The 24,995-nt window shown below is 57.9% G+C and overlaps 2 protein-coding genes across 6 annotated transcripts in view; one reads left to right on the top strand and one right to left on the bottom strand.

Moving 5' to 3' along the window:
• The window catches only part of ANKFY1 (ankyrin repeat and FYVE domain containing 1), a 76,457-nt gene extending 63,306 nt beyond the window's left edge, over positions 1-13,151 (top strand). The window contains exons 19-26 of one of the 2 annotated variants that reach the window (XR_005834697.1): positions 926-1,102; positions 5,478-5,625; positions 6,024-6,114; positions 6,411-6,535; positions 7,877-8,023; positions 8,987-9,077; positions 9,501-10,049; positions 10,164-13,151. Coding sequence is in view for 1 of the 2 variants with exons in the window: in XM_040629828.1 (XP_040485762.1) it covers positions 926-1,102; positions 5,478-5,625; positions 6,024-6,114; positions 6,411-6,535; positions 7,877-8,023; positions 8,987-9,077; positions 9,501-9,633 (912 nt within the window). In the remaining variant the exon portion in view is untranslated. Of the gene's footprint in view, positions 1-925; positions 1,103-5,477; positions 5,626-6,023; positions 6,115-6,410; positions 6,536-7,876; positions 8,024-8,986; positions 9,078-9,500 lie in introns of both variants that reach the window. The other variant, XM_040629828.1, reaches the window with a different exon arrangement.
• Positions 13,152-16,097: 2,946 nt separating this feature from the next.
• Positions 16,098-24,229, bottom strand: LOC103660416 (neuferricin). Of its 4 annotated transcripts, none has more exons than XM_040629829.1 (5): positions 23,925-24,229; positions 22,289-22,360; positions 20,265-20,477; positions 18,283-18,469; positions 16,098-16,879 (listed from the first exon to the last, which is right to left on the bottom strand). In XM_040629829.1, exons 1-5 carry the CDS (start codon positions 24,172-24,174, stop codon positions 16,663-16,665), a joined length of 939 nt encoding a protein of 312 aa, XP_040485763.1. In that variant the 5' UTR covers positions 24,175-24,229; the 3' UTR covers positions 16,098-16,662. The 4 variants fall into 4 exon arrangements, with proteins under 4 accessions (XP_040485763.1, XP_040485764.1, XP_040485765.1 ...); XM_040629830.1 differs by having other exon boundaries at positions 20,265-20,405; positions 23,925-24,228; XM_040629831.1 differs by lacking the exon at positions 22,289-22,360 and having other exon boundaries at positions 23,925-24,228.
• Between the last annotated feature and the right edge of the window lie 766 nt (positions 24,230-24,995).

The following is a 24,995-nucleotide window of genomic DNA, read 5'->3' as shown; positions in this document are numbered from 1 at the left end:
CATCCGGCCCGTAGAGCACCGCCAGGATTCGTGAGTAGCCACTGCTGACAGTGACATGGAAACTTGAACAAAATGAGATCCTGACACGGGGGAAGACCAGTGCCTGTGCGCCCAGGCTGCCGTAGGCCACTTTTCCAGTGTTGGCGCGTGACCAAGTTGTGTGGGTGCTGGCCTCACCCTTGCTCGGGTGGTGTCACGTGCTCGTGAACGGGTAGCCCCTCGCGTTTCCTCACATACGAGTGACACGGGCCCAGTGGGTCAAAGTGCTTCGTAGAAACACGGCCTGGGGCAGCAGCACACGCTGCGCTCGTGCGTGTTTGTGTGTGTGTGTGTGCGCGTGCCACGAGGGTGGCGTGTTGCTGCCCCCACTTCTCACTAAGCACTTGGCTGACACGACAGCTCTCGTAGCCGCGGCCTCCCTGTGGTCTGGCTCGAGTGAGTTCTTGTGTGCGGGGTTGAGCAGAGCAGCGTTTGCAGCGTGCCGGTACCCGTAGCTCGGTTCAAGAGCAAACCCGTGAAGCTGCTCGGGGTCAGGCCGCTGTTGCAGCTGTGGCGTGAGGGCGTGAGGGGCTGCCGAGCAGGTGAGGGACCCGCCAGAGCCAGAGCAGGGGACCCTACGGCCAGTCTCTGCCTTTGCCTTTTTTTCCCTGAGCACCCCCATCCTTTTCCCGTCCTGCACGTTGTCTCTTTCCCCGCTTTCCACATCAGCTCCTGCTGCCGGCAGGTGCCAGGGCCACGCACACGTGGGCAGGTGCACACGTGCGGGGAGGGTCTGTTGGGTGGGGGAGAGGCACGTGCGGTGTTGGTTCTTGGGAGGGAGCCTCCTGGACCCGAGGGGTGGCGACACGTTCGCCTCTGGTCGGTGCTCAGGATGTGCTCTTGCAGGGGGACCCCCTCATGTTCGGGCTCCCACTTGTTGCCGTAGGTGGATAACAAGGGCCGGAATTTTCTTCACGTGGCAGTTCAGAACTCTGACATCGAGAGCGTCCTGTTCCTGATCAGCGTCCAGGCTAATGTGAATTCCAGAGTCCAGGACGCCTCCAAGCTGACCCCTTTGCACCTCGCTGTCCAAGCAGGCTCTGAGATCATCGTCCGCAACTTGGTAAGTGTCGCCGAAACATTGCATGTGACGTGTGGACCCCAGGTCACGCCACGCGTGGACGCTCTCATCACAGGTGTTTTGCCAGGTCTTCTGAAAGGCTGGCGTGAATTTGGGGAGCTAAGCCAGCGCCCTTGTGAAAGCAGGTGTGTCTGTAGGCAGAGTGTCCTGAGAGCCCAGCAGGCAGTGTGTGCAGGCAGGTGCGGGGGCTGGGCAGGTGGCCGCGAGGGGAGGCAGGCCCATGTCTGTGCCCGCACCAGGCATTCAGGTGCCCTCGGGGCCGCTCGCACACCTGCACTTGCGCTCCTTCTTTTTTAACTAGTCTTTTTTTAAATTGAGGTGTAGTCAACATCTAACATTATATGAGTTTCCGGTGTACGTCACAGTGGTTCAGTATTTGCGTGTCGTGCAGAGCGATGGCTGCAGTCTGCTCAACATCCGTCACAGTTACAAAATGATTTCTTGGGATGAGGACTTTTAAGATTCACTCTTAGCAGCTTTCAGATACGCAGTATGGTATTAACTAGGGTTCCCAGGACTTACACATTTTATTTTACTTATTTATTTGTTTTTCTTTTTAAGATTTTGTTTATTTATTTGAGAGACAGAGAGCGCGCAAGCAGGGGAAGCAGCAGCAGAGGGAGAAGCAGACTCCCCGCGGAGCAGGGAGCCCGATGTGGGGCTCGATCCCAGGGCCCCAGATCATGACCCGAGCCAAAGGCAGACGTGTCACGGGCTGAGCCCCAGGCGCCCAGGACTTAAGTATTTTACTGGAAGTTTGTACCTTTTGATCACCTTCACCCATTTCAACACCCCACCCGCCTATGGAAACCACCAACCTATTCTCTGTATCTACAAGTTTGTTTTTTTGTTCGTTTTTTAGATTCTCCATATAAGTGGGATCATATGGTATTTGTGTTTCTCTGTCTGACTGATCTCATTGTCTGTGATGGCCGAGTGATACTCTGTTGTGTGTTTACACCACGTTTTCATCCGTCCATCAGTCGATGGACACCTGGGCTGTTTCCATGTCTTGGCTTTACGTGTAAATAATGCCGCAGTGAACAGGGGGTGCAGACGGCTTTTTAGAACAGTGCTGTTCCAGCAACAGGACGTGCGCACGCTCCGGAGCCCCCCAAGGGCTGCAGTCTGTAGCCTGGGGGTGGGTGGGCTGCCTGACCAGCCCGCGGTGGACAGGCCGCCTGTGCATCTGCAAGAACCCTAGCTGTGCAGTGTGCGACGGGGCGCACGTATCAGCAGAGGGTGGGGTCCCAGACGTGGGAGGCGGCCCCCTCTCCTTTCTGTGGAGCACTCCCCAGGAGGCCAGACGCGGGTCCAGCTTATCCGAGTTAAGGGGGTGGTTGTGCTGGTTGGTTGGGTGTGTGATAGTAAAGGCATTTTAAAGCTTTCGCACAGGGTGTGTAATAAATTTATTCCTTCATCTATTTTTTAAAAAACAGTGTTTTTCCTTTGCATAAATACCCAGTAGTGCAGTTGCTAGATCATAGGGTAGTTCTGAGGACCCTCCATACTGTGGCCAGAGTGGCTGCACCAGCTCGCATTCCCACCACAGTGCACGAGGGTCCCCTTTCTCCGCATCCTCGCCAACACCTGCTGTCTCCTGGGTTGTTGATTTCAGCCATTCTGACAGGTGTGAGGTGGTATCTCATTGTGGTTTTATTTGCATTTCCCTGGTGATCAGTAACATGGAGCATCTTTTCATGTGTCTGTTGGCCATCTGGATGTCTTCTTTGGAGAAACGTCTGTCAGGTCCTTCTGCCTGTTTTTAAAATTGTTTATTTATTTATTTGCTATTGAGTTATAATGAGTTCTGTATATATGTTGGACAGTAGCCCCTTACCATATATATGATTTGCAGATATTTTCATCCATTCAGTAGGTCATGCGATTTCATTTTGTTGATGATTTCCTTTGCTGTGCAGAGGCTTTTTAGTTTCTGGCCCAACCTGTTTAATTTTGCTTTTGGAGTCAGATCGAAAAATCACCGCAGGGGGCGCCTGGGTGGCACAGCGGTTAAGCGTCTGCCTTCGGCTCAGGGAGTGATCCTGGCGTTATGGGATCGAGCCCCACATCAGGCTCCTCCGCTGGGAGCCTGCTTCTTCCTCTCCCACTCCCCCTGCTTGTGTTCCCTCTCTCGCTGGCTGTCTCTATCTCTGTCAAATAAATAAATAAAATCTTTAAAAAAAAAAAAAGAAAAGAAAAGAAAAATCACCACAAACACTGATGTCAGGCTTACCACCTCTTAATTCTGAAAACCACCCAGAGAGATTAGGAAAATTTTTACATTTTACAAAGGAGAAAATGTAAGCTCAGAAAGAACTTTTCCCCCAAGATGATAAAGTAGTCAGTAGTGTGGCTGGGGTTTTAGCCATTTCTGTTCGACTGCAAAGCCTGCTTTTTCTAGTATGACATAATGCCACCCGGGCCAGGGAACAGCCGAGTAAGGATGTGGAAACTAGAAAGTGCACGTGGGTGTTTTCACTGGAATGGTTTGGTTGAAATGTGGGGAGGGTGTAGGAGATGTGGTTGGAGAGGCAGGCAGGGGCCAGCTTGTGGGGCGTGACACGGCAGACCAAGAACTGTGAGCAGCCTTCATCCTTTCGGCGTGGAGAAGCCAAGCGTTTGGGCTGGGAGCATATCCAGAGCAAAGGGCTTCACGTCTCCTGGCCGCCCCGAACCTCCCATCAGCCCCAGTACATGCTGCGTAACTAGCCAGTGGGCACTTGACCGGCATCTGGTGCCCCACCCTCTTCTTCTTTCTCGACATTAAGTAAGCTCTGCGCCCAGTGTGGGGCTTGAGCTCGCAGCCCCGAAGCCAAGAGTCACGCGCTGTACCGACTGAGCCAACCGGGCGCCCCATCCCATTTTTGTTTTTGAAAAAATACTTCTTCGAAAATCTTTATGACTTGTTACGTATTAGAGCCGAGAGAGCATTGACCTCTGTGGTGGGCCGTGAGGGCAGTTTCCGTGAGCTGGGTTGATGAATGATTGGCGGGGGGTCTGGTGGCACCAGGCCCAGCCTGGGTGTGGGGACCAGCCACGGAGGCAGAGGTGGACTTCTGAGTAGCAGGCAGTCAGGCCATGTGTCCATCCGTCTGAGGGCCTCGGCAGGTTAGAGGGTCACGGCCCCTTCAGGGTCAAGCCACTGCCTCCCTGACCGCATAGGTGGTGGGAGTCCCTAGAAACGGCTGATCAAACCGTGCAGCTTCATGTTGGAGCCTGTTCACATCGAAAGAGTGCCTTTGCCCAAACCTGTCCCTCTCTGCCCAGTTAACCAACCTAGAGGTTACCTGTGAACCCAGCACCCACGGGTGCCTCTCTGCACGTCCTCCTGGACCTGTGCGTGCTCTCACTGGGTGCCCAGAGTCTGGGGAGGCAGTCGGGGTCTGCACCAGAGCCGCTAACCCGGGCCTTGGTCTCCCAGAGGCAGAGTGTCCGCACACATGGAGAGGCCAGGATGCCTCAGGCTGCGGGGGAGGCATCGTGGGCGCTGGCTGCAGACTGGAAGCCTGTCAGAAAAGGAATGAGTGGACAGGATATTGTCAAAAGATCCTTCCTGCTTTTGGTTCTGTAATTCTTTGTGGTAATTTCTTTCTTTTAAAAAATAATATAGGAGGGGCACCCGGCTGGCTCCGTCAGTGTGTGTGTGACTCGATCTCAAGGTCGTGAGTTCAAGCCCCATGTTTGGTGTGGAGATTACTTAAAAATAAAGTCTTAGTAACAACAAAACATACTATCAACACAGTACAGGCTTATTGTGGGAAATGTACAGCATGTACGGGTATTGAAGTAGATCGTGTCCTCCTCGCGCCCAGCTGCTCGGGTTGTGCGTGTGCACGCACTCCTCCCTCCCTCCCTCTCTGTCGCTCTGGCTCTCTGCAGACAGGGTAGTACTGTCTTCTAACTGGCCTTTTTCTGACTTACCGTATCATACACACCCTAACGTGTTAAACCACAAATCTCTATCATCTTAATGGCTACCTATTATATTGTTTGGACATTTTATAATTTTTGTAACTGAATCTTCTTGCGATCTGGTTTTGCTCCTGTAAGCTGTGGACATCCTCACGCGGCACGGTGAAGGTCGCTGTCGTCCTGGGTCGCTTATATCCCAAGTCTTAGAAGTAGAGTTTCTGTGTCCTAAGGAGTGGCTCCTTCGCATGCCGATGGTTGCCGCGCTCGGCTTGGGACGGGCTTTGCTAGCTTATGCCTCCGCGGGAGTGTGCGCGAGGCCGCGGCACCCCCAGTGTCGCCTGCCGGGAGGATGTGCGGAGGTCAGGAGGCAGGCAGGCTTGGCCCGGGAGTGGGGTCTTCGCCGCCATGCCGGGGAGGCTGCTCACGTAATCAGCTTCGGCAGCTTCTTGCAGGGGCCAAAGTGAATGAGCTGACGAAGCACCGCCAGACCGCCCTCCATCTCGCCGCCCAGCAGGACCTGCCCACCATCTGCTCCGTCCTCCTGGAGAACGCAGTGGACTTTGCTGCTCTGGATGAGAATGGGAATAATGGTAGTCGCCAGTATGCCCCTGTGCCCCATGCCGAGTGCCCCCAGTCTCCCCCACCCCCGGCCCCAGGAGGGTGGTTTTCACAGCAGCAGAGCTGTGGCAGGGAGGGCTCTGGGCTGGGCGTCTGCCCTCCCGTGGACCATCCCTGGGCAGCTTCTCGTCTGCATGGTAACCCCAGAGCCCTAGAGTGGTTTCCTGTAAAACCGTGAAGTTTAAGCTCTGGGTGATTGTGGAAGCAGAAAGCACAGTCGTACAAGGCTGCATGCACGACTCTATCCTGGGGGGTGGGAAGGCTGGAAGGGATGGCGGCTGTGCTGCGTCCCGTTCCGAGGGAGGTTGGGAGCAGCCGGATTTCCTGCGTGGGCTCCTGGGCTTGCCCAGTAAGAGGGTTTACTCTCCAGCGCTTCATCTCGCCGTCATGCACGGTCGACTCAACAACATCCGGGTTCTCCTGACCGAGTGCACCGTGGACGCTGAAGCCTTTAACCTTCGGTGAGTGTGTGCGGTCCGGAGCAGAGGCCTGGGCTCCGTGTCACCTGGTGGTCACCGTGCCTCGCAGGGGCCCCGGTCCATGCTGCAGAACTAACTGGCCGTGAGGGCCACCAGGGCACTGGACCAATTTTGGTGCTTTTGGAATGTTTCTTTTTGAAAAATACTTTGTAGAAAAACGTCTGCAACCTCCTCAGTGTCCTTGAATTTATCCGGTATCGCCGAGTTCAGAAAGTTATGTCTTTCGTGTGTGGTGACTGTGGCTAATCTAAACCCAGCTTTCCCCACTTGCTTCCCAGAGGCCAGTCGCCACTGCACATCCTGGGACAGTACGGCCGAGAGAACGCAGCAACCATCTTTGAGCTGTTCCTGGAGTGCATGCCTGAGTACCCTCTGGATAAACCGGACGCGGAAGGAAACACGGGTGTGTTAGTGTGCGTGTATGTCCTGTCTCACTGGGCTGCTGCTTCCCGGAAGGACAAGAGCCTGGGCACATATGCCATTCTCGAAGGGCTCTCCGCCTGGCACTCCACGGTGTCTGATCTGGGACACACGCACGTCGGAAGTGTCTCTAGAGCTCCCAAGCCATACTCCTGTCCACACAGGCCTGCCCTCCTCTACCCTTGTCTACACCTGCACACGCTTTAGGGGGGAATGCGCTGCCGTGTTGACCTGCTTTGAAACCGTGGCCAGTTACATACAGAGAGGGGCTGGTGTCTTACGGAGGCCATTCCCGTGGTGCTGCCCCGGCCGCCCACAGTCCCAGCGTTAGTTCGTGTAGCTGTCACCATGTTTCTGGTGGACTCTTGCGGAATGCCCACGACCACCCTGTCAGCACTGCACGCACCGTGTCCCCGTTTTTCAAGTAGGGAAACGGGTGAAACTCAAATCTTTCTTCCCAGCCCGGGGCTCCCAGAGCCCTGCGCTGCTGCCATGTTCCCATTCACTCTCCCTCCAGCCAAACAGAGCCGCCTCGGCCTTTGGCAGCAATGTCGTTTCCAGGGAGCGTCCTGAACCTTAGACGGGACCAAGTATTCTGCCATCAGCTCTTGGCCTTGACACGTGAATGTGTCGTGATGAGCCTGAGCTGGGAGGGGCGGGCAGACGCAGGGGGAGCCGCGCGCACTGCTGTCCGGGTGCCGGGAAACAGGCAGGCAGGCGCTTCTCGTTGGGCTTCCAGGTTCCTGGTTTCCACTGCCTCGCTCTGTCCTGTTCTAGGTGGTGACACTGGGTAAATTCTGTAACCTCTCTGTGCCTCTTTCCTCATTTGAAATTGTAACCCCCGTCTGACTGTACCGTTTAGAGCATGAAGTGAAAGGATTTAAATGCAGGGTGTCAGGGAGGGAAGTGAGGGGCCAGCAAGAGGCCTGGCCGGAGCCTGGGAGCCCACGGGGCCGGCGCCGGCACACACGAGGCCTCCGTGGGGTGGAAGGACTGCCCGGGGCATGAGCCCGTGCTGAGTTTTCTCTCCGTGTGTACAACACGTCACAGCTCTTCAGATGTATTTATGTCGTGTAACGAGAGCTTTGTCCTCCAGTGCTCGTGCCCGAGGAAGGCGGCTGGGACAGCGGCCTGCCTTCAGGGTTCCCTTCAGCGTGTGTTCCCCGCTCCTGCTCTTGGAGCAGCTCTGCGCCCCGGGCTCGTGGCCCTCGACGGGACGACGCTGCACCCCCAGGAGCTCTCCCCATGGTGTCCATGGGGACGTGGCCCTGCCCTCGGCCAGGCCCGGGTGAGAAGGAGCCCTGCCTATGGTTTTGTTTTCCAGTGCTGCTCTTGGCCTACATGAAAGGGAATGCCAACTTGTGCCGTGCCGTCGTCCGCGCCGGGGCTCGCCTTGGGGTCAACAACAACCAGGGAGTCAACATTTTCAACTACCAGGTCGCCACCAAGCAGCTGCTGTTCAGACTGCTAGGTGAGTGGCGACTTCCTGCCCCCCCAGTGCAGACATGGTCACGGCGCGGGTCGTTCACATGTCCTGGTGGCCTCTGACCCCCAGAACGTACCCACGGTGTTCTGGGCCCCAAATAGGACTTTTCTGTGAGGGCCGTGGTGGGAGAGGGACTGTGAGCAGTGTCTTTCACAGTGCCTTGGGGCCTCCGTCCTTCCCCCGCCCCCTGTCCAGCGCCTCCCGCCAATCCCACCAGCGATCCACGAACTCACAAATGCGTCTGTGCGTGAGGGCGGGTCACCCTGGCATGGCCCCCGGCAGCTTCTCTGCACGTCCCTCATCTTCCACCGAGCCAGGCCCTCTGCGTTCTTGGGGACAGCCTTCTGCTCCTGCCTCCTGCCCCTCCTCTGGTCCCTCTGTGGCGAGGAAGCAGTGCTCCGGGTGGTCTCGTGTTTCCTGGGTCACCCCGTCCCTGCCCAGGTGGCAGCAGCAGGGCTTACTGGCCGAGGGTCTGCGCAGAGGCTCACGCTCACAAGCTCCTGGGGCTGTGACGTTGGCGTGGGCGACTTGCCCTGCGTGCCCGAGTGGTGTGCAGCAGAGCCGGTGCCTACGCTGCAGGCCTGGCCACTCGTCACCTTCCCTCCTTGCTCTCAGCCCACCCCCGTGCAGCCACCAGCTCTCGCAGACCTGTCCCTTCCCTGCTGTCCCCTTGCCGTGTGGCCCCTGCCAGTCCTCCTGGCCGGCGTTCTCTCTCCCACTGTGCCTCCCGGTCTGGCCGCCCCTGACCCCCCGTGTCCCCCAGATGCCATGCTAGTCTCAGCACCATGAGCACAGCCCCTCCTGCCCCAGCCCGCCTGGCCGGTGGGGTTCCAGAGCCTCCCCAGGACGCTTTCCTGACCACTCAGAGCGCGTCGTTCTTGCGCCCACGTGTCACCGCCTGGCACGGTCACTGTGACGGGGACGGGGCCTCTCCGCCTGTCCTTGCAGATATGCTGTCCAAGGAGCCTCCGTGGTGCGACGGGTCCACCTGTTACGAGTGTGCTGCCAAGTTTGGAGTCACGACTCGCAAACATCACTGGTAAGGCCCCAAGGTTGCCCGCCAGAGGGGCGAGGGCACTCCTGCCCGTCACTGCTTCTGCCTCTCTCCGCGAGAAACCGTGACCCTGCCAGGGCCCTGCGCAGACCCTGGGCAGGAGGGTGATGTAGCGGCCGACATGCGCGCCTGGAGTGGTGTGGGGAGGGGGGGCCTTGCCAAGGCGCTGGCTGCTCCCGTGAGCTGAGGAGCTGGGCCCATCAGAACGAGCGCGTTCTCTGGCTGTAGCCCAGTGGCTCTTCGTCTTCAAAGAGCCTTCCCCACCAGCACTGTAATGTCCTGCGGGCTGGAATTGTGTTCTCACAGACTCGACAGGACACATGTTGGTGGCGCGTGGCAGGCACACCATAGCGGCGCCGCCGTGGCTGCTGGAGGCCCCCCTCACGCCCCCTTGCTTTGCTTCCACAGCCGCCACTGCGGACGCCTCCTTTGCCATAAATGCTCGACCAAGGAGATTCCTATTATAAAGTTTGATCTGAACAAGCCTGTGCGAGTTTGCAACATTTGCTTTGATGTACTGACTCTGGGGGGGGTCTCTTAGGGAGCCCCCAGGCCACACCCCGGTCGCCTCCCCGGCAGCTGCTCTGCTCACCAGCCTGACCCACCCAGAGCAGGGGCTGGCCGTCCCGTCTTCCCGCGGAACAGACTGAACGATTAAGGACCCCGGTGCGATTGACCCCATTTCAAGGATTCCATTGGGTTGTCCGTGTGTCTGACTGTGATTGGGGTCACTGGACGACTCGGTGGACCAGGCCGTGTCGCCTAAGCGGCCCCTGTGACAGGAGATGGACCCCATTCTGCTTGCACCATACAAGGACGCTCGGAAAACCATTCCCCTCCCCGTAGCTTAGTGTCGTGTTGAGCACCCCCACGGTCTTCGTGCGCGGGCGGGCAGGCTGGTGGAGCCCCGGGGGGGCCTGGCGTCTGGCCGCTCCGGGAGCGCCGCCTTCGCTCCGGGTGAGTGGCCTATAAAGATTATAGAGTCCTCTTGCCCAAGGTCTTTTTTTTTTAACCCAAGCTGATATTTTTAGTGAGCTGCCCCTTTAAAAAAGGTGAAATCTTTCAAAACAGGGTTCAAAGATGAGAGCTGAAACATCGTGGCCTTAACAACCGAAAGCTTTACCAGTACTCACGCTCCTGGGTCCAGGGGTGCGGCGTCCCGCGCTCTCGTCTGGCGGTGTCCTGTGTGCAGAGGCTTCGGTCACTCCGCCCCGGGGCCTGCTGGCCGAGATGCACTTTTCTCGTGCTGCACTTTTTATATGGCTGCATTATGGGTGATTCCGATCTAAAAATCCACGTCCAGAAATAGCGTCACGTACCCACGCGTCAGTGATTCTGACGATCAGCTCTGATGGGACCTCAGCGCACATGGAGCTGCAGAGCGTCCCTGGGAGCGACAGGGTCACCCAGGGCTGGCAGGTGCGGGAACCCCCAGTTCCCAGCAGCTTTTCCCTGCCTAGCGGGTGCAAGCCGGTTTGGAAAGCACCCAGAGCTCCCTGGGCCCTGGTCGCTGCTGCGAACGGTAGGCCTGCAGCGCTAAACGCCTCCTTTTGAAGGTTTGGCCAGTTTTTAAACGATGCACATTGGAAACTTCTGCCACTGCTTTAAAGAAACTCTGAGACGAACGTGGTTGTTCACGCATCGTTCTCGGGACCGTCGTGCTGGTTTTCAGACATTTAACGACCACTACGTTGTTTCTGCATTAATGAAGTATGGGTTTATGTGTAATGGGACTACAGATTTTTTTGCAACAGCCTGTTCTTTTTGGTTTGTTTTTGGATGGTGGTATGTCATCTCTCTTGCTGTAGATTTATACGTTCTATTGCCTAAATGTGTGTGTAAAATAAGCTGATAAACCAGAGTGCTACTTTTTAATATTTCTGTGACTTATGAGATATATAAGCTTTCTGTGTTAATATGAGCTTGTGCACAATGTATAAAAAAAAATTAGAAGAGTTCCCCTGTCCTCTAGAGTCTGTGACACATTTCCTATAGAATTTTTACAGAGGAACAGCTAGTCTTGGCAGACACTTGCCCCCGGGAGCCTGTGCTCAGCTTCCGTTTGCTGCTGCCTGGACGGGGCCACGAGAAAGTAGGGCCTCGTGAGGTGGCTCGGCTCTGTAGTTGGAAAGGAAGACGATGTGCTTCAGACGTGAATCAAGGCAGCTGGTACTTTTATACTCGCTCTTTTCACGTTCAGGGTGGAGAGCGGAGCTTGGGAAGTCCATCAGAGATGAGACCGATTGTCCTACCCCTGCCCCGCCATTACCAATTGTAGTAACAATCTTGCCTCTAATTGCACTTAAAATCTTAAAGTCCTGTTTAAAATACGTCGAGTCCAGCTTCTGTTTCTTCAGAGTCCACAGATGGCTGTGGCACCGAGCAGCCACAGAGCGGGGGAGCATTCTGTGAGCTCTGCACTGGCTTCAGGGTGCGTCCTCGTACACGTAGACAGGACACCTTCCCGCAGCCTCGGGGGTTCCGCGGGACTACGCGGGTGCTCGCCGGCCGCACGCAGCACATTCCCTGGCGGCTGCCCGGGCTCCCCCGTCACTGCCCTCACTGGCACTCAACACGCTGTCGAACTGCAGGGCTGTTCTCCGGACAGTTTAATCCGTAGCTTAAATACTAGTAGCAAAATCTCACTTTTATTCATTCAGAAAGTTGCCAGTTGTGAACGAGTGCAGCAGGAAGAATAAACTTTCTGAAACAGTGTGTGCGTCCGTGGACGTTGTTAGCAGAGTGAGCGCATCACCAGGCCCGCGGGACTGCCCCCGCCAGCGGTCTCCTCCAGGCGCTGCGTGTGCGCCCAGGGGCTACCCTACCTTGCTTCGATCCTCTGACTCGGGAGTTTCCCACCCAACTCAAGTGCCTACACTTAGGACTCTGGTTCTCAGTGCTTTGGAGTGGCGTCTCGCCGAACGACGTATCAGAACGTGTGCTGTGTTTGGAGTTCGCTGCCTGCGCGCTGTCTACCCCAGTTCGCAGTGTGGTCGAGGCCGGACCAGACCTCTCCATTCGCCTGCCGTACTCTCTCCAGCAGTGGGATCCCCGTGATGCTAGCCCTCTACCTCAGCCCCGAGTCACTTCTGGCCGTCCTGCGTGGAGCCTGGCGCGCCGGCCGGTTCGCCACTGCTCTGCACACGCGCCCCTACCTGTTCCACTGGACGATACCGCGAGGATCTCGTCCTTAGGCGTGAAGTGGAGGGAAAGCCTCGGGAGGGGCTGTGTGACGCTTAGACCTGAAAGGCACACCGAGCCCCCAGGTGACAGGTGTCACTGCGCGGGTGTGACGCTGTCACGACAGGGGCACCGAAGGAGCTCCTGACACAAGTCTTCTTCCAGGACTGGGACTGCTCCCCTCAGGATGAGCCCTGGGAGAAGTGGGCACGGGCCCCCTCATCGGAGGTGCCCCCGGCCCCGGAGAGGAGGGGCGTGGAAGCCACATTCTCATTGTAATTTAATAAAGTGATTCGTGAAGAGCTGATTGCTTGACGAGATAGAAACTAAACAATAAATTCCCCGAAGTTGTCGTAGATGCCTTAAAGACTTCTCTGGAAGATCACTGCCTGTGCGGTTCCTCTGTGGTGTAGGTCACATGCTCACCTGTCGCACACAACAACATGGCTTTTCCCTAGTGAGGGAGTCTTGAGTTGGCAGGCCGCTCGACTTCGTGACTCGTCCTTTCGTGGCAGGTGTGTGGCTGTTACCATGACACGTGTGTGACACCCGGGGGGGGGGGAAGGGCGGCAGTGGGGCGGGAACTGGAGGCGCACCTTTGGGTGGGTCACAGGAGCTTCCAAGCCGTCCAGGGTGGTGCTCATTGCGGGAAGACGGCACCGTGCATAGGACCAGGATGCTCTGACCGGCCTTGTTTCGTTGGAGTCCATGTAATGGAATGTATTTTTCAAATATTGATATTTGCATTTTCTGTAACAATTCCTTACAATAAAATAAGGTAAAATTGTGCATTTAAAGTGGAAACTTATTAATAAGACATTTGTAGTTATTTTTTAATGCAAAAGTACCAATAAGCATTAAAAACAGATTTTTAACTCCTGACATGTGAACATATTTGTTAAATAGCTCTCCATCTAGGAACGTTTGAACTTCCAGCACTTTCCGGAAGCACATTGGTGATAGCAGTCAGAAAGTCGTAAAGTAGTTCTTTCATGCGTAGCTGACCAGCCGCTGGGACGTGCTGTGCTCTGGGCCCGGACGGCAGGTGTCCCGACTCCCGGAGGCCCCGGCCCCGGCGAGGGTTCTGCTGGCTGTGGTCTAGAGGGAGGACTGGCACTGTGGGTTCCAGAGACACTGCGGCAGGTTTGGGGGCTGGCAGATCCAAGTCGAGGGGCGCCTAAGGGCCCTGAACAGATGGTACAAATCGAGCGGCTCCCCTGGGCCTGACACAGTCCCATTCTTTCCGTCTTCCAGCTCGCTCCCCCTGGTTCACACCAGCTGTGGAGACAGCTCATTGTCTGCTGGCTTTTCTCATGGTTAATGGGTACTACGAGGTGCTCCCACAGGACAACCCCACTAACTAACAGCTGCCCTCGAGAGGAGCCCTAGTTGTAAGATGTGAGTACAAACGAGCCCGGGCCTGCAGACCCACGTGGCTGCAGCCAGGGAGGAGCACTGGCTTTTCACTCTGCTGTTACTGACTGCTGACGGTACGGGGGCGAGTTCCATAAGTTCTGGGCCCTAGTGTCTGCATCCCTAAAGTGCACTGGTGACCACAGCCCTGCCCGGCTCACGGTTTCGAGGGAGGGAATCAGAAGTGGGTACCGTGCCCCTCCTCTCATGCAAGGACAGAGGCCCATCCAGTGGGGGCCGATGGGAGCAACGGCTGCGGTTTCCCTGCAGGAGTCTGGGGGCTCTGGTGGTGGGAGAGCTCTGGGGGGGGGTTCGCTTTGTTCTCCGAGGGGCACCAGGGACTTCTGAACAGACAGGCCCCAACCTGTGCAGATCCCAGCTGTCCCAGAGCTAAACGAGCTGGGGATGGGGCGGTGGTCTGGAGTGGCTCCCTCTGGCCCCAGGCGCTCCACTCTTGGGGTGGGGGGCAGCTGCCCAGCCTGCTCAATGCAGCCCTGCACCTGGGGGCGGCAGAAGAGCAGATGTGGGGGAGCCGCTCAGCTCTGCTGTGCCCCTTCTCCGGACCCTCTCAAGGCAGCAGAGGGTAAACAGATGAAGCCACCTGCCCAGCATCGCTTCCCCCTCTGGCAATTCCGGGGGGGCCTGCCTCCCTCCACCAGAGCTCTGCCCTGGGGCCACATCTGCGGAAGGAGGAAGGAGACCGAGTGCTCCAATAACCACGATTCGCCCACCGCCCCAGCACGAGGAGCTCTTCACCATGAAGGAAGTGGTGGCCGCAAAGAGGAAGTGAATTCTCACTGAGCAGGAAGTGAGCAGCCTGGAGTCAGGCAGAGAGTAGAGTGGGTGCCCAGGGCCCTCCGTGGCCACGCTCGGCTGGGACGACTGGGTGCCTTGTTGCGCTCATTTCCATTTTCGGTTCGCTTTGGGAGGGTCTGAACTGCTCTGGACCTGGCCCCCATGCTGTCCCTCATTCCCACCCCGAGGATGGCCTCTAGGGTTCCACTGTGACCTCCTCGAGGTGAGCCTTGCCTGCCCCCTCCCCTCCCCACGGCACACAGGTGCCTGGCAGACGGTTGACCACGGAGGGACGTCGCAGGCGAGGAGCCCAAGGGCTGTGTGGAGCTCAGGACAAGGTCCTAACATGGGCCCGCCTATGTCCACTCCTGCCCAGGGAGGGCAGGGGTACAGCGACCTATGGAGGGATGCAAACAGCACTGAGTTGGGACAAGAACCTGGAGTTGGAGGCTCAGCTCCACTGCTCTGTGCTGCCTCATCTGCAGACTGAGAGCTAACTGCACACTTACCCCGTGCCGGGTACTGGGGGTGCGGGACACCAGGCTGGGGAGCCCTCGGTCCCGGTCCAGGGAGAGCGGCCGACGGGACCTCGGGGTTATCTTGGAGGAGGACAAGGCTGCCACAGGCATGAGACCCAGCTGGCAGGCCAGGTGAGCGTAGGCTCCCGAGAGGCGCCAATGCAGGCAGGAGGAACAGCCTGACGGAGGCCCTGCGGGCACGGTGCATTGAGGACAAGGCTGCAGGGAAGGGTGCACAGGGAGTTGGCTGGAGGGCCCCGGCAGCTACGGAGCCAGAGCATGAGCCCTGGTGTGTGGATGTGGGAAGTCACTGAAGGGGGGGGTCGCCCTGGTCATCCAGGGTGACGGCTCCTGGCAGCACAGAGGGCGGCGTGGGAGGGAGGACAGAGACTTCGCTGCATCCTGGCGAGAAATGACAGCCTGGAGGTCGGGGAGGAGGAGGGGAGGAGCAGAGGAAGGTGTCCTGGATGGCTGCCGGGGTGCACAGGGCGTACAGCTGAGGGGACAGCACAAGGAGACTGAATTTCAGACACGTGGAGCCGCCTACCTGGACACAGCTGAAGTGGGAGAGAGAAGACCTGCTGGGGGGCTCATGGGCCAAGAGGGGGTGCCTGGGGGAGAAGAGGGAATCGGGCAAGAGCTAAGCGAGGATTTCACGGAAGCCCTCCGGTGTGGCCGGTCCGGGAAGGCCACGGCCGTGGGCTGAGGAGGGCAGACTCTTGCCCGCTGTACGGCAGATGGGGGCCCAGGAGCAAGGACCTGAGTACACGCCGTGTGCACAAGTTTACTGTGGCGGGAAGGAGATCGGAGCTACCGCGCAGTGTTTCGTTCAGGATGAGGGAAGCGAGTGTTTACCGCAAACCTGGGGAAGAGCCGCAAGGCGGGCGGGGGCGGGGCAGGGGAGGTCCCCAGGGAAAAGCTCCTCCGGTCTGTCAGACGGTCCGTGGGGTGGTCAGCTGGGTGTAGGGGTGGCAGGTGGCCCTGGACACACCCCCCACTGGGAAGGGCATCACAGCAGTGAAACCACTTTTTGATCAAAAAGCAGACTTCTCCCACACCTGATCCTAAATATTGAAAAGAGAATATCCTCGCTTCAGACTGTTGTTGGGAGGCGTCTGTATTTGCTGCGTCCATACACGCAAAACCTCTTCTCCCTCCAGGGTTAGCCTGCCCGTTTCATTGTCCCCTCTCGCGGTCGGGCTCACCTCCTGTCAACTAGGTGTGGCTTGGCTCAGGGGTAAAAGTCAGGGGTCACAAGCTTGGCCGGTGAGGAACCTAGAAGTTACGTGGACGCTGTTAATTATCCGTGGCTTCTCAGGACGTGTCTGCCTGAGTCGCGAGGGAATGGTGCAGTCCCTTTCTCGCCAGTGCCCCCAGTGCCCTGACCGGGTGTGGAGTTATGGGAGGGCCTGGCGGTCCGGTTGGTTCTAAGTGGGTCAGATCTGTACACGTTACTGTCAGAGGGCTCTGAAGAAGGACGGCGCACGGATCACGAGCAGGCGGACCGGTACTGGGCAGGCAGGCGCACTCTGGGCTCAGACACGGGAGGGCGAGCCCACGGTGAGGCGTGTGGGCCACGTTTGCAGAGTGTGGGCGGGGTGCTTCCAGGCCCTCTTGCCTCCAGGCAGGGTTCTCCGTGGGTTATGGCCGTCTAGGGCACCAGCTCACAGCGGGAAGGGGCAGGTGATGGCCAGGGGTGGGCAGCCTGGGTACTCCCCCAAGTTGGGGTGGTCCAAGTCCCCACGGTTCGTGAGCGCAGGGAGGCCCGATGTCTGGTCGCTAGGGGGTCCAGTTGTTCTCACGCACACACAGTGGGGCTCCTTGGCACCCGGCTTGTATAGCTTCCTGGGGACACCAGCCCAGTCTCTGCTCACACCTCCGCTGAGGACACAAGGAAAGAGGACGTCTTACCAGCAGGAACTCACGAGTCTCTGGGGAGGGGAGCGGGGGAGGCCACCTGGTGTTTTCCCCAGGTGGGGGTCTGCACTGTGCATCCCGACCGACCCGTGCGGCTCTCCTGACTTCCTACAGCTTCCCCTGCTGCAGGCAGAGTCCCAGGCCCTCCCTGCGCCTTCCCAGAAGGCAGTGCCACTTCCCTGCACGGCTAGCGGTGGGAAAAGCTGTCCCCCACTGGCCTGCGAGTGTCTGGCTCCAAGCCCCTACCGCATCCTATCGCCTCTCGCCCTCCTTTCCTTCCCCTTACTCCACACCCAGTCCCTGTCTGGACTCAGCCCTCCTTTGTTGTTTCCAAAGGGAGTTAAGGCAGCAGACCAGGCTGAGGGCTAAGGCTAGGGTAGACTCCCTGGGGGAGTGAGGGCAGTAAGGCCGGAGGGGGCCACTGAGGCAGGCAGACAGGTCCCGCCCTGTCCCGGCTCCTCCCGTCAGGCGGGCAGGCCAGGTTCCACGAACCCCTCTTTCTGGAGACCAGGCCCTGCCTCCTCAAACCTGGAGAGGAGCTTTCCTTCCTGCCCCTTCCGCCCCTGCTTCCTGAATTAAGGTGGAGGGAACGTGATGGCTGCGGGGCTCGGGCCTGGAGAAGGCTGGCAGCTTTGGCTGCTGGCTCTCGCCCGTCCACACAAGGGATCAGCCTCAAGGAGCGCCGAAGGGCTCTAGGCACAGAAGAGGGCACCAGCCTACACCTCAGGAAGGGGCTTCCGTGCCCTTCTCAGGCGGAGCTGGGCTCGGAGTTGAGGCCCTTGAAGCTTGCGGTGTGTGCCGTGAGAGGGGTCATCTTCTGCACCAGAGGTAAGGGGACGGAGGGCCTGATGACTAGCATAGAAAAACGCTTGTTTTTCCTCCAGCTTCCCCCAAACCCTGGAATCATCCCTGGAGCATTTAGTGGCCTCTTTGGGCTCCCCTCGCTTTATTGCCATGGGAAAGGGCTACTTGGAAACACTCGCAGTTGCTGTGTCTCTAGGACGGGGTCTCAGCGTGTCCTGCTGGGGGCCACCCCTGCTCCTTGTCCCTGTGGGCTGCAGGCAGCACTGATCTGTGCAGACAAGGAGGGAAGTGAGGCCAAAGTGAGCAGCCGTGCTTGGGGCCGCCCATCCCCAGGCCGGGGTCTCGGGGGGGGGGGGTCAAGCAAAGGAAACACACGCCCGGGCCCCCACCCTACCTCACCTGGTTGTCGGGGGCCCCAAAAGCCTCAGACTTAAGCCAGAGTTGAGGATCGCTACCCAGAGCGCGTGTGCTTTGGAAGGGTCCCCCCTGGGTGACAGCTGGGTGACGGCGTCCCTGCGTCCCAGGACGGCCTGCACGCTGCCTTTGGGAGGGAGCCCGTTTACCTGTCCGGGGAGCACCAGAGCCGGCTGCCCCTGCTGGAGCTCCACTCGGCATTGCACGGCGGGAACTTCTGCTTCTCCTGCAGTGCCCGCCTGCCCACCTCCGCGCCTCGGCTGGCCATGGCTTCCACCTGCATCAGTTCTGGGGTAGGGAGGCCATCCTCTCCGTAGAACCTTCCTATCACCCTTCCTGTGGTGACGCGGGAGCTGATGTCAGTGTCTCGGCGGGCGGGGTGCCCCTCACCTCCGCGGTGCAGCCCGGGCTCCGGGGCTTCCGATGCTGCACTAAGAACCCTCCACGTCTGACAAGACCCCACACGGAAGCAAGCCTGCTCTAGCTGCAGCCTCCCCTACGGAGGCCACCCACCCCTCCCCCCACACGTGGGATTCCTTCCTCGGGGCTCCACGGTGCTGGCGGCACGCGGGACGTGTTCCGTACACGTACAACAAACGACTGGCCACTCCCGTCCAGGTCCGCTCCGCCTGTCCCGCCAGCAGGCATCCCTGACCGTTGGCTCTAAAGACGCCACATACCACCCGCACACATCGACCCGCTCTATTTACACGCAGCCTGTCTGGAACTGTGTGGTCGGTTTACTTGCTTATGTCTCTCCTCCCCGCCAGGCAGGCCCCAGCCCTCAAAACAGCCGGGTCCAGAGCATTCGTTTTAAATGCTTATCAGAACAAATGAGGGGATCAGGACGTCGTCCCAGGCCTGCAGCCTCTGAGGTGGTCTAGCAGGAACGTTCCAGAGCATCTCTGTGTGCCCGGTGACGAGCCCGTGGAGCTGGTTTCGGACGTGAGACCCACACACAGGGCAGCAGTTGTAGAGGCAACAGAGGAGCAGCGTTGTGGGAATGGCCGTCAGCACCGGCTGGGTCTCCAAGCCAACGTATGTCCAGGACACGAGGACATCTCATTGGCCTGTGACGCTTGGCCGCTGGCTGCCACGACGGCTCCCCGACTTCACTTCGTGTGTGTGCACGCATCATAGACCTCCTTCCTCTGACGGGGTGCTTCTGGTGCCCAAAAGAGCCCAACGCAGCCCACCTCCTACAGAACGAGCCACCAGAGGGCAGGGACTGCACCCAGCTCACCCCGGTCCGGTCCCCACGAGGACCAGAGCCACACCTTATCCTCAGCAGGTATTCAAATACGCGCCGACTGACTGCAATCCGTCGGAAGCGCTTCCGACCGTGTCCCTCCCCCGCCCTCACGCACACACACTAACACTGTTCAGACACATCCGTTTGCTCCCCAAATACCAGGACGATGAAAGGCGAACCCCGCACGTGTCACCAGCACAGAGCACGTGCAGCGCCCGGCATGGCGGCTTTAACACGCGTTTGGGAGCAGTTCAGGACGGACGCAGACACACCCGTCTCCTCACAGGGCTAAGAGGATTTGCCAAAACCGCAGACACACGTAGGCTTCTGCCTTCCTGACTGGGTGCTGAAGCCCGATGCCTGGGACCGGCGAGGCTCCTGGAGCCGGCCGCTCACGGTGCTGCAGGCTACCCCTGGCTTTGGGGCCACAGAGGCCAAAGCAGATGGCTGGGCCGTCCTCTCCCAAGGCGACGAGTGAGGGAAACAGGTGCCCCAGCCACTTCCTTCGGGGACTCACGGCCACACTAACAACAAGAGTTTAAGGGGAAAACCCCATGGAATTTTACAGATTTTAACCTCAAGTCCAATCCCCAAAGGACTCTCTTAAAAAACTGCAGGACAGGGGTGCCTGGGTAGTGCAGTCGTTAGACGTCTGCCTTCGGCTCAGGGTGTGTCCCGGGGTCCTGGGATCGAGCCCCACATCAGGCTCCTCCGCTGGGAGCCTGCTTCTCCCTCCCCCACTCCCCCTGCTTGTGTTCCTTCTCTTGCTGTGTCTCTGTCCAATAAATAAATAAAATATAAAAAACAAAAACAAACAAACAAAAAAGCCCTGCAGCACAACTGAATGGAATCTACGGAAGAGACCTGTGGGATACCTACCAACGAATTCGTAATTCTTCTCGTAGAAAGCAAGCCAGTTTTGAAGTGCGAGCGCCTCCGAGAACGACAAGTCCGATACATCGTCCACCAGGCCTGCTTCAGAGCGGTCTCCAGTCACAAACGCCCTAGATGCGTCTCGGCCTGCAGGAGACAGGTTTTCAAGCACACGGACTCGTAAATCACCGACACTGGACCAGCGCAAGAGCCTCTTTCCTGAGAAACATTTGGGGCACATGTGTCGGCGTTCGTCCCGTTCTCATTTCCTCTCAGCTGATCGAGCCCTTCGGCTTCCACGACGCTCTGTTCTTGGCCGTCCCCCTCCCTCACTGCCTCGTTCCCACCAGCCTGGGGGCTTGTTCCTGCCCACCTCCTCTGCTCTGTCTGCACCCTCCGCCTGACAACGTCCTGTGGTTTGAAATACCACCTCTATGCCGCAGATGGCCAGATCCGTGCCTGTAGCTCAGACCTCTCCTGGGCTCCAGAGCGGTACATGCACTCGTCTACTCCAACCTCCACTCAAACCTTTTACAAACATCACTGATGAGCACCCCCAGCCCCAGGAAACCTGCGTCTATGCTGCTCTTCCCTACCTCAGAATCAACCAGATACTCAGTCCAGCAGTGCGGTCGGCAACGGCAACACCTCCTTTATCCCTCAAACCCGAGCAGTCCCCGGTCCTTCCTTCTCCTCCTAAACAGCCGCATCAGTCCACCCTTCCCACCCCCCTCAGAGCAGGCAGGCCCAGGCTGCCATGTCCCTCAGCCAAACTACTACAGCTCTCCCTACGTTCTTTCCATACAACACATACACTGGTATTTTAAACATGAACTGAGGTCATTCTCTTGCTTAAAAATCCTCAGGGCCTTCCTTCTGCGCTGGAATAACATCCAGATTCCTTACCACGCTACTCGGGGCCCCACAGCAGCGGCCACCAACCTCGCCCCTCTTCCTCCCCCTCCTCCCCCATTAGGTTAGGGCCTCTGGTAACACAAGGATGTCTTCCTTTTAACAGCTGTCACAAAAATAACTCATTAATCGTTGATATAACTATTTGTTGTCTGTCTTTTCTACTAGTCTGCAAGTTTCATCAGGGCAGAGAACACACCAAACGCAGTATTGATTTCCCAGTATCTGGCAGTATCTGCTCTTTAGAAATTATCAATAAATACTGACTGAATGAAACCCATGCACTTACGGTCAATTTTCAGTAAGGCAATTCTCAGTAATTATTTCCAATAATTCAAAGGGGGAAATAATAGTGTTTTCAACAAATGATGCTTGGACAACAGGATAGCGACATGCAAAAGAATGGAAAGTGGACCCCTACCTCACAACATATATAAAATTAACTCAGATCGATGACATGAATGCACGAGCTCAAACTGTACAACTCTTAGAAGAAAACATAGGTGTAAATGTTTGTGCCCTCGGATTAGGTGATGGCTTCTTAGATAGGACACCAAAAGCACAAGCTAACGAAGAAAAAATAAACTTGATCAAAATTTCTAAATTTTGTGCATTAAAGCACACTACCAAGGAAGTGCAAAGATCCAGAGTATGTAAAGAATTCTCACAACTCAATAATAAAAACACAACCCAATTAAAAAATGGAAAAGGATTTAAACAGACATTTCTTCACGGAAGATACACAAATGGTCAACAAGGACATAAAAAGATGCTCAACATCATAGTTACTAGGGAAACGCAAATAATCAAAGCCACAACCGGCTACCACATCAAACCCATGAAACGACTATAATCAAAAAGACGACCAGTTTGACGAGAATGTGGGGAAACTGGAACTCCACTACATTGATGGAGGGAGGACAGCCATAAGAAAATAATCTGGCAGGTTCTCAAAACGCGGAACACAAGAGTTACTACGCGAGAACTGAAAACATAGGTCCAAACACATATGTGCACATGTGTGTTCACAGCAGTGTTTTCATAAGAGGCCAAAAATGGAAACAACCCAAACGTCCAACAAATGATGATGAAATACACAAAATGTGGTCTATACGTACGATGGATATTACTTGGCCGTAAAGCGGAATGCAGTACCGGTGACAATACAGCCTGGATGAACTCTGAAAATGCTGCGCCGGGTGAGAGAAGCCAGACACAAAAGGCCACGTGTGTGATTCCACTTCTGTGCAAAGTCCAGACAGGCAGAGCTTCCGATGGAAGCAGACAGTGGTTGCCAGGGGCCGGGGGGTAGGAGGGCCCAGGAGTGACTGCTAACGGATATGCGGTTTCTTTTGGGGGTGATAACGATGCCTAGAATCAGATGGCGCTGATGTTTGTACAACTTTCTGACTGTATTAAAAAGTACTGAATTATATACTTTAAAAGGGTGGGTTTTATATTGTGTGAATTATATTTTAACAGACAAGAATAGGAATACTGCATGAACCACATCTCTGCTTCCCTGCTGGGCTGTGTGGACGGTGGGGAGCGTGGGTTTCTGACTCCTCAGCACCGGTACAAGGCAGGCTGTGCGCAGTAGTCAGCGCGTGGATGCTGAGTCAACAACGGGAACGGAGGAACTCAGCAGACACCAGAGCACGCTGCAGAGAGCAGTGACCCCAGGGATGAAAGGTTTTATGTTCACGCTTGTGTATCGGGCCATGGCAGCTACCACGGGCTGTGACGGGCGGAATGCCCTCAACCGGCTGGTCAATGAACCCTGACCCCAGGCCCAGCCCTGCTTGCAGATCACGGTGTGGCTCCGGGTAAGCTCCTTCCCTCGCTGGGCTGACTGAGGAGCTCAGCAACGCCAACTGACCGAACTCCTCCTCTGTCCATGCTTGTGTTCCCGAAGTTCTCCCTGGAGACCTGGAAGTGACTTGGGTCTAAGCAGCAGAGGCGGCTTCCCGATTCTTAGACGATGACAACTGGACAGTGCTTATTTGACATCAGCCTAGTCACCGGCCCTAAGCTCCGTGTTTGTTCCTGTTTAACCTGGGAGAAGCCTATCCCTCCAGGCTGGTTGTCCTGGTCCAAAGCCCTCAGCAAATCACATTCCCCGACCCCCTCAGCTGCAAAACAGGGTCAGCAGGATCAACCTCATTTGACCAACGTTGCAGGCCTACCACATGGGCAGCTTTCCTCTAAGTTCGGAAAGACCGCCAAGGTGACCAGACCTTTCTGTGCTCTAACCTCATGGTGTTTAACCGACATCTGTACCGGAAGGAAGAACGACTCACACCAAATGTACTATTTTTAGGGGAACCTTGGGAGGGGTACAGAAAGGTCACTCCGGACAGGGACATCCTGAAGAGAGCGACTGGCGTCAGGAGGGGACCTCTGAGGGCAGGGACTCGGGCCCGCCCGCCGCTGCGCCCTGAGCCAAGCCGTGCGGCACCGAGCAGTACCCGGGGGCTTCCGCCCGGCCGCTGGGGAACCAACAAGGGGCAAGAGGCGGGTTTCTCGAACCTACGTCGCGAAGAGCGCTTCGGAAAGACAGGGAGGGGACGGGCTGGGCTGGGCTGGGCTGGTCCCGCCCGGGTGGAAGACACGAGACGGACGGTGCAGCCGCGCACGGCCCCCACGGCAGCCTGGAGACTGCGGACAACAGCGCAGATGAACGAATGAATGAGCGAATGAATGCACGCACGCACGAACCACGCAGGGGCGGCTACCGGCCCGCCTCGCTAATACCTGCGAAGCCGCTATAGTGGGCCCCAGGCTCGTAGTGCCTCCGGCCGGAGGACACATCGTAGACGCGGCCGAGCAACGCCAGGTAGAGGCCCGGGTCCCCGGGGCCGCCGCGGTAGCGGGCCAGCTCCTCGGGGACGAAAAGGCGAAGGCCAGCGCGGCCGCTCCACCAGCCCATCCACCGCGCCGCCACCACCGCCGCCGCCGCCGCGGCCAGTCCCAGCAAGAGCCCCCGCCCGCCGAGCCTCCGCATTTCCGCATTCAGACCGCCAGCGGCCGCCCAGCCGTCCACGGCCAAGATGGCGGCGGCGCAGGCGCCGTGGCGCAGGCGCGACGTCACCGGCGCGTCGCCCTCTCACCCCCGCCCGCCTCACCCGGGGGACCGCGGGGGACTGAAGGGAAAATGTCTTGGGCGAAAGGCCACTGCCTAGCCCCACTCCCTGGCCTCGCTTTTTTTCAGCGTAGCTAGTGAACGTGGAGAGATACGGAGAGTAAACGGCGAAGGCTCGGCCACGCCGGGTGCCGCCCCCAACAAAGATGGCGGCAAAGGAGGCTGCGAGATTACGTAGACGTTAGGACGGACTCGCCCTCTGGGAAACCCGGGTTCCACCCTCTGCTGAAGCCGTCCTCCGCTCTCTGTCTTACGGCATCTGCTTGAGTCCGCTTGACGGCGCCTTTGCGACGGCAGTCCTCGCTTGACGGCGAGGAAGCCGGAAGCCTTCCCTGCCGTCGTCCCCTCCCCGTCCCCGCCCGCCGGGTGCCGCCGGAGGTTGACAGGTCGAGGCGGGGAGGCGGCGGCGGTGGCGGCGGCGTAGCCGGACGCCCGAGACTGAGACTCCATGGGGAACGCTCCGAGTCAGAGCAGTGAAGACGAAGCGGCTGCCGCCGGGGGCGAGGGCTGGGGCTCGCACCAGGACCGGGCCGCGGACTCGGGCGCGATCTCCGGCTCGGGCCCCGCGGCGCCGGCGCTGCCGCCCGCCGCGGCGCTGCTGGAGCCGGCCCGGCTACGAGAGGCGGCGGCGGCATTGCGGCCCGCGCCGCCCTGCGAGTCTCTGGTGTCTAGACACCACGGCG

The sequence above is a fragment of the Ursus maritimus genome, unplaced genomic scaffold (assembly GCF_017311325.1).
Source record: "Ursus maritimus isolate PB19 unplaced genomic scaffold, ASM1731132v1 scaffold_14, whole genome shotgun sequence".
In the NCBI taxonomy this organism is placed as follows: Eukaryota; Metazoa; Chordata; class Mammalia; order Carnivora; family Ursidae; genus Ursus; species Ursus maritimus.
Note: the sequence above shows the minus strand (reverse complement) of the source record. Positions and strands in the feature narration are given on the sequence as shown.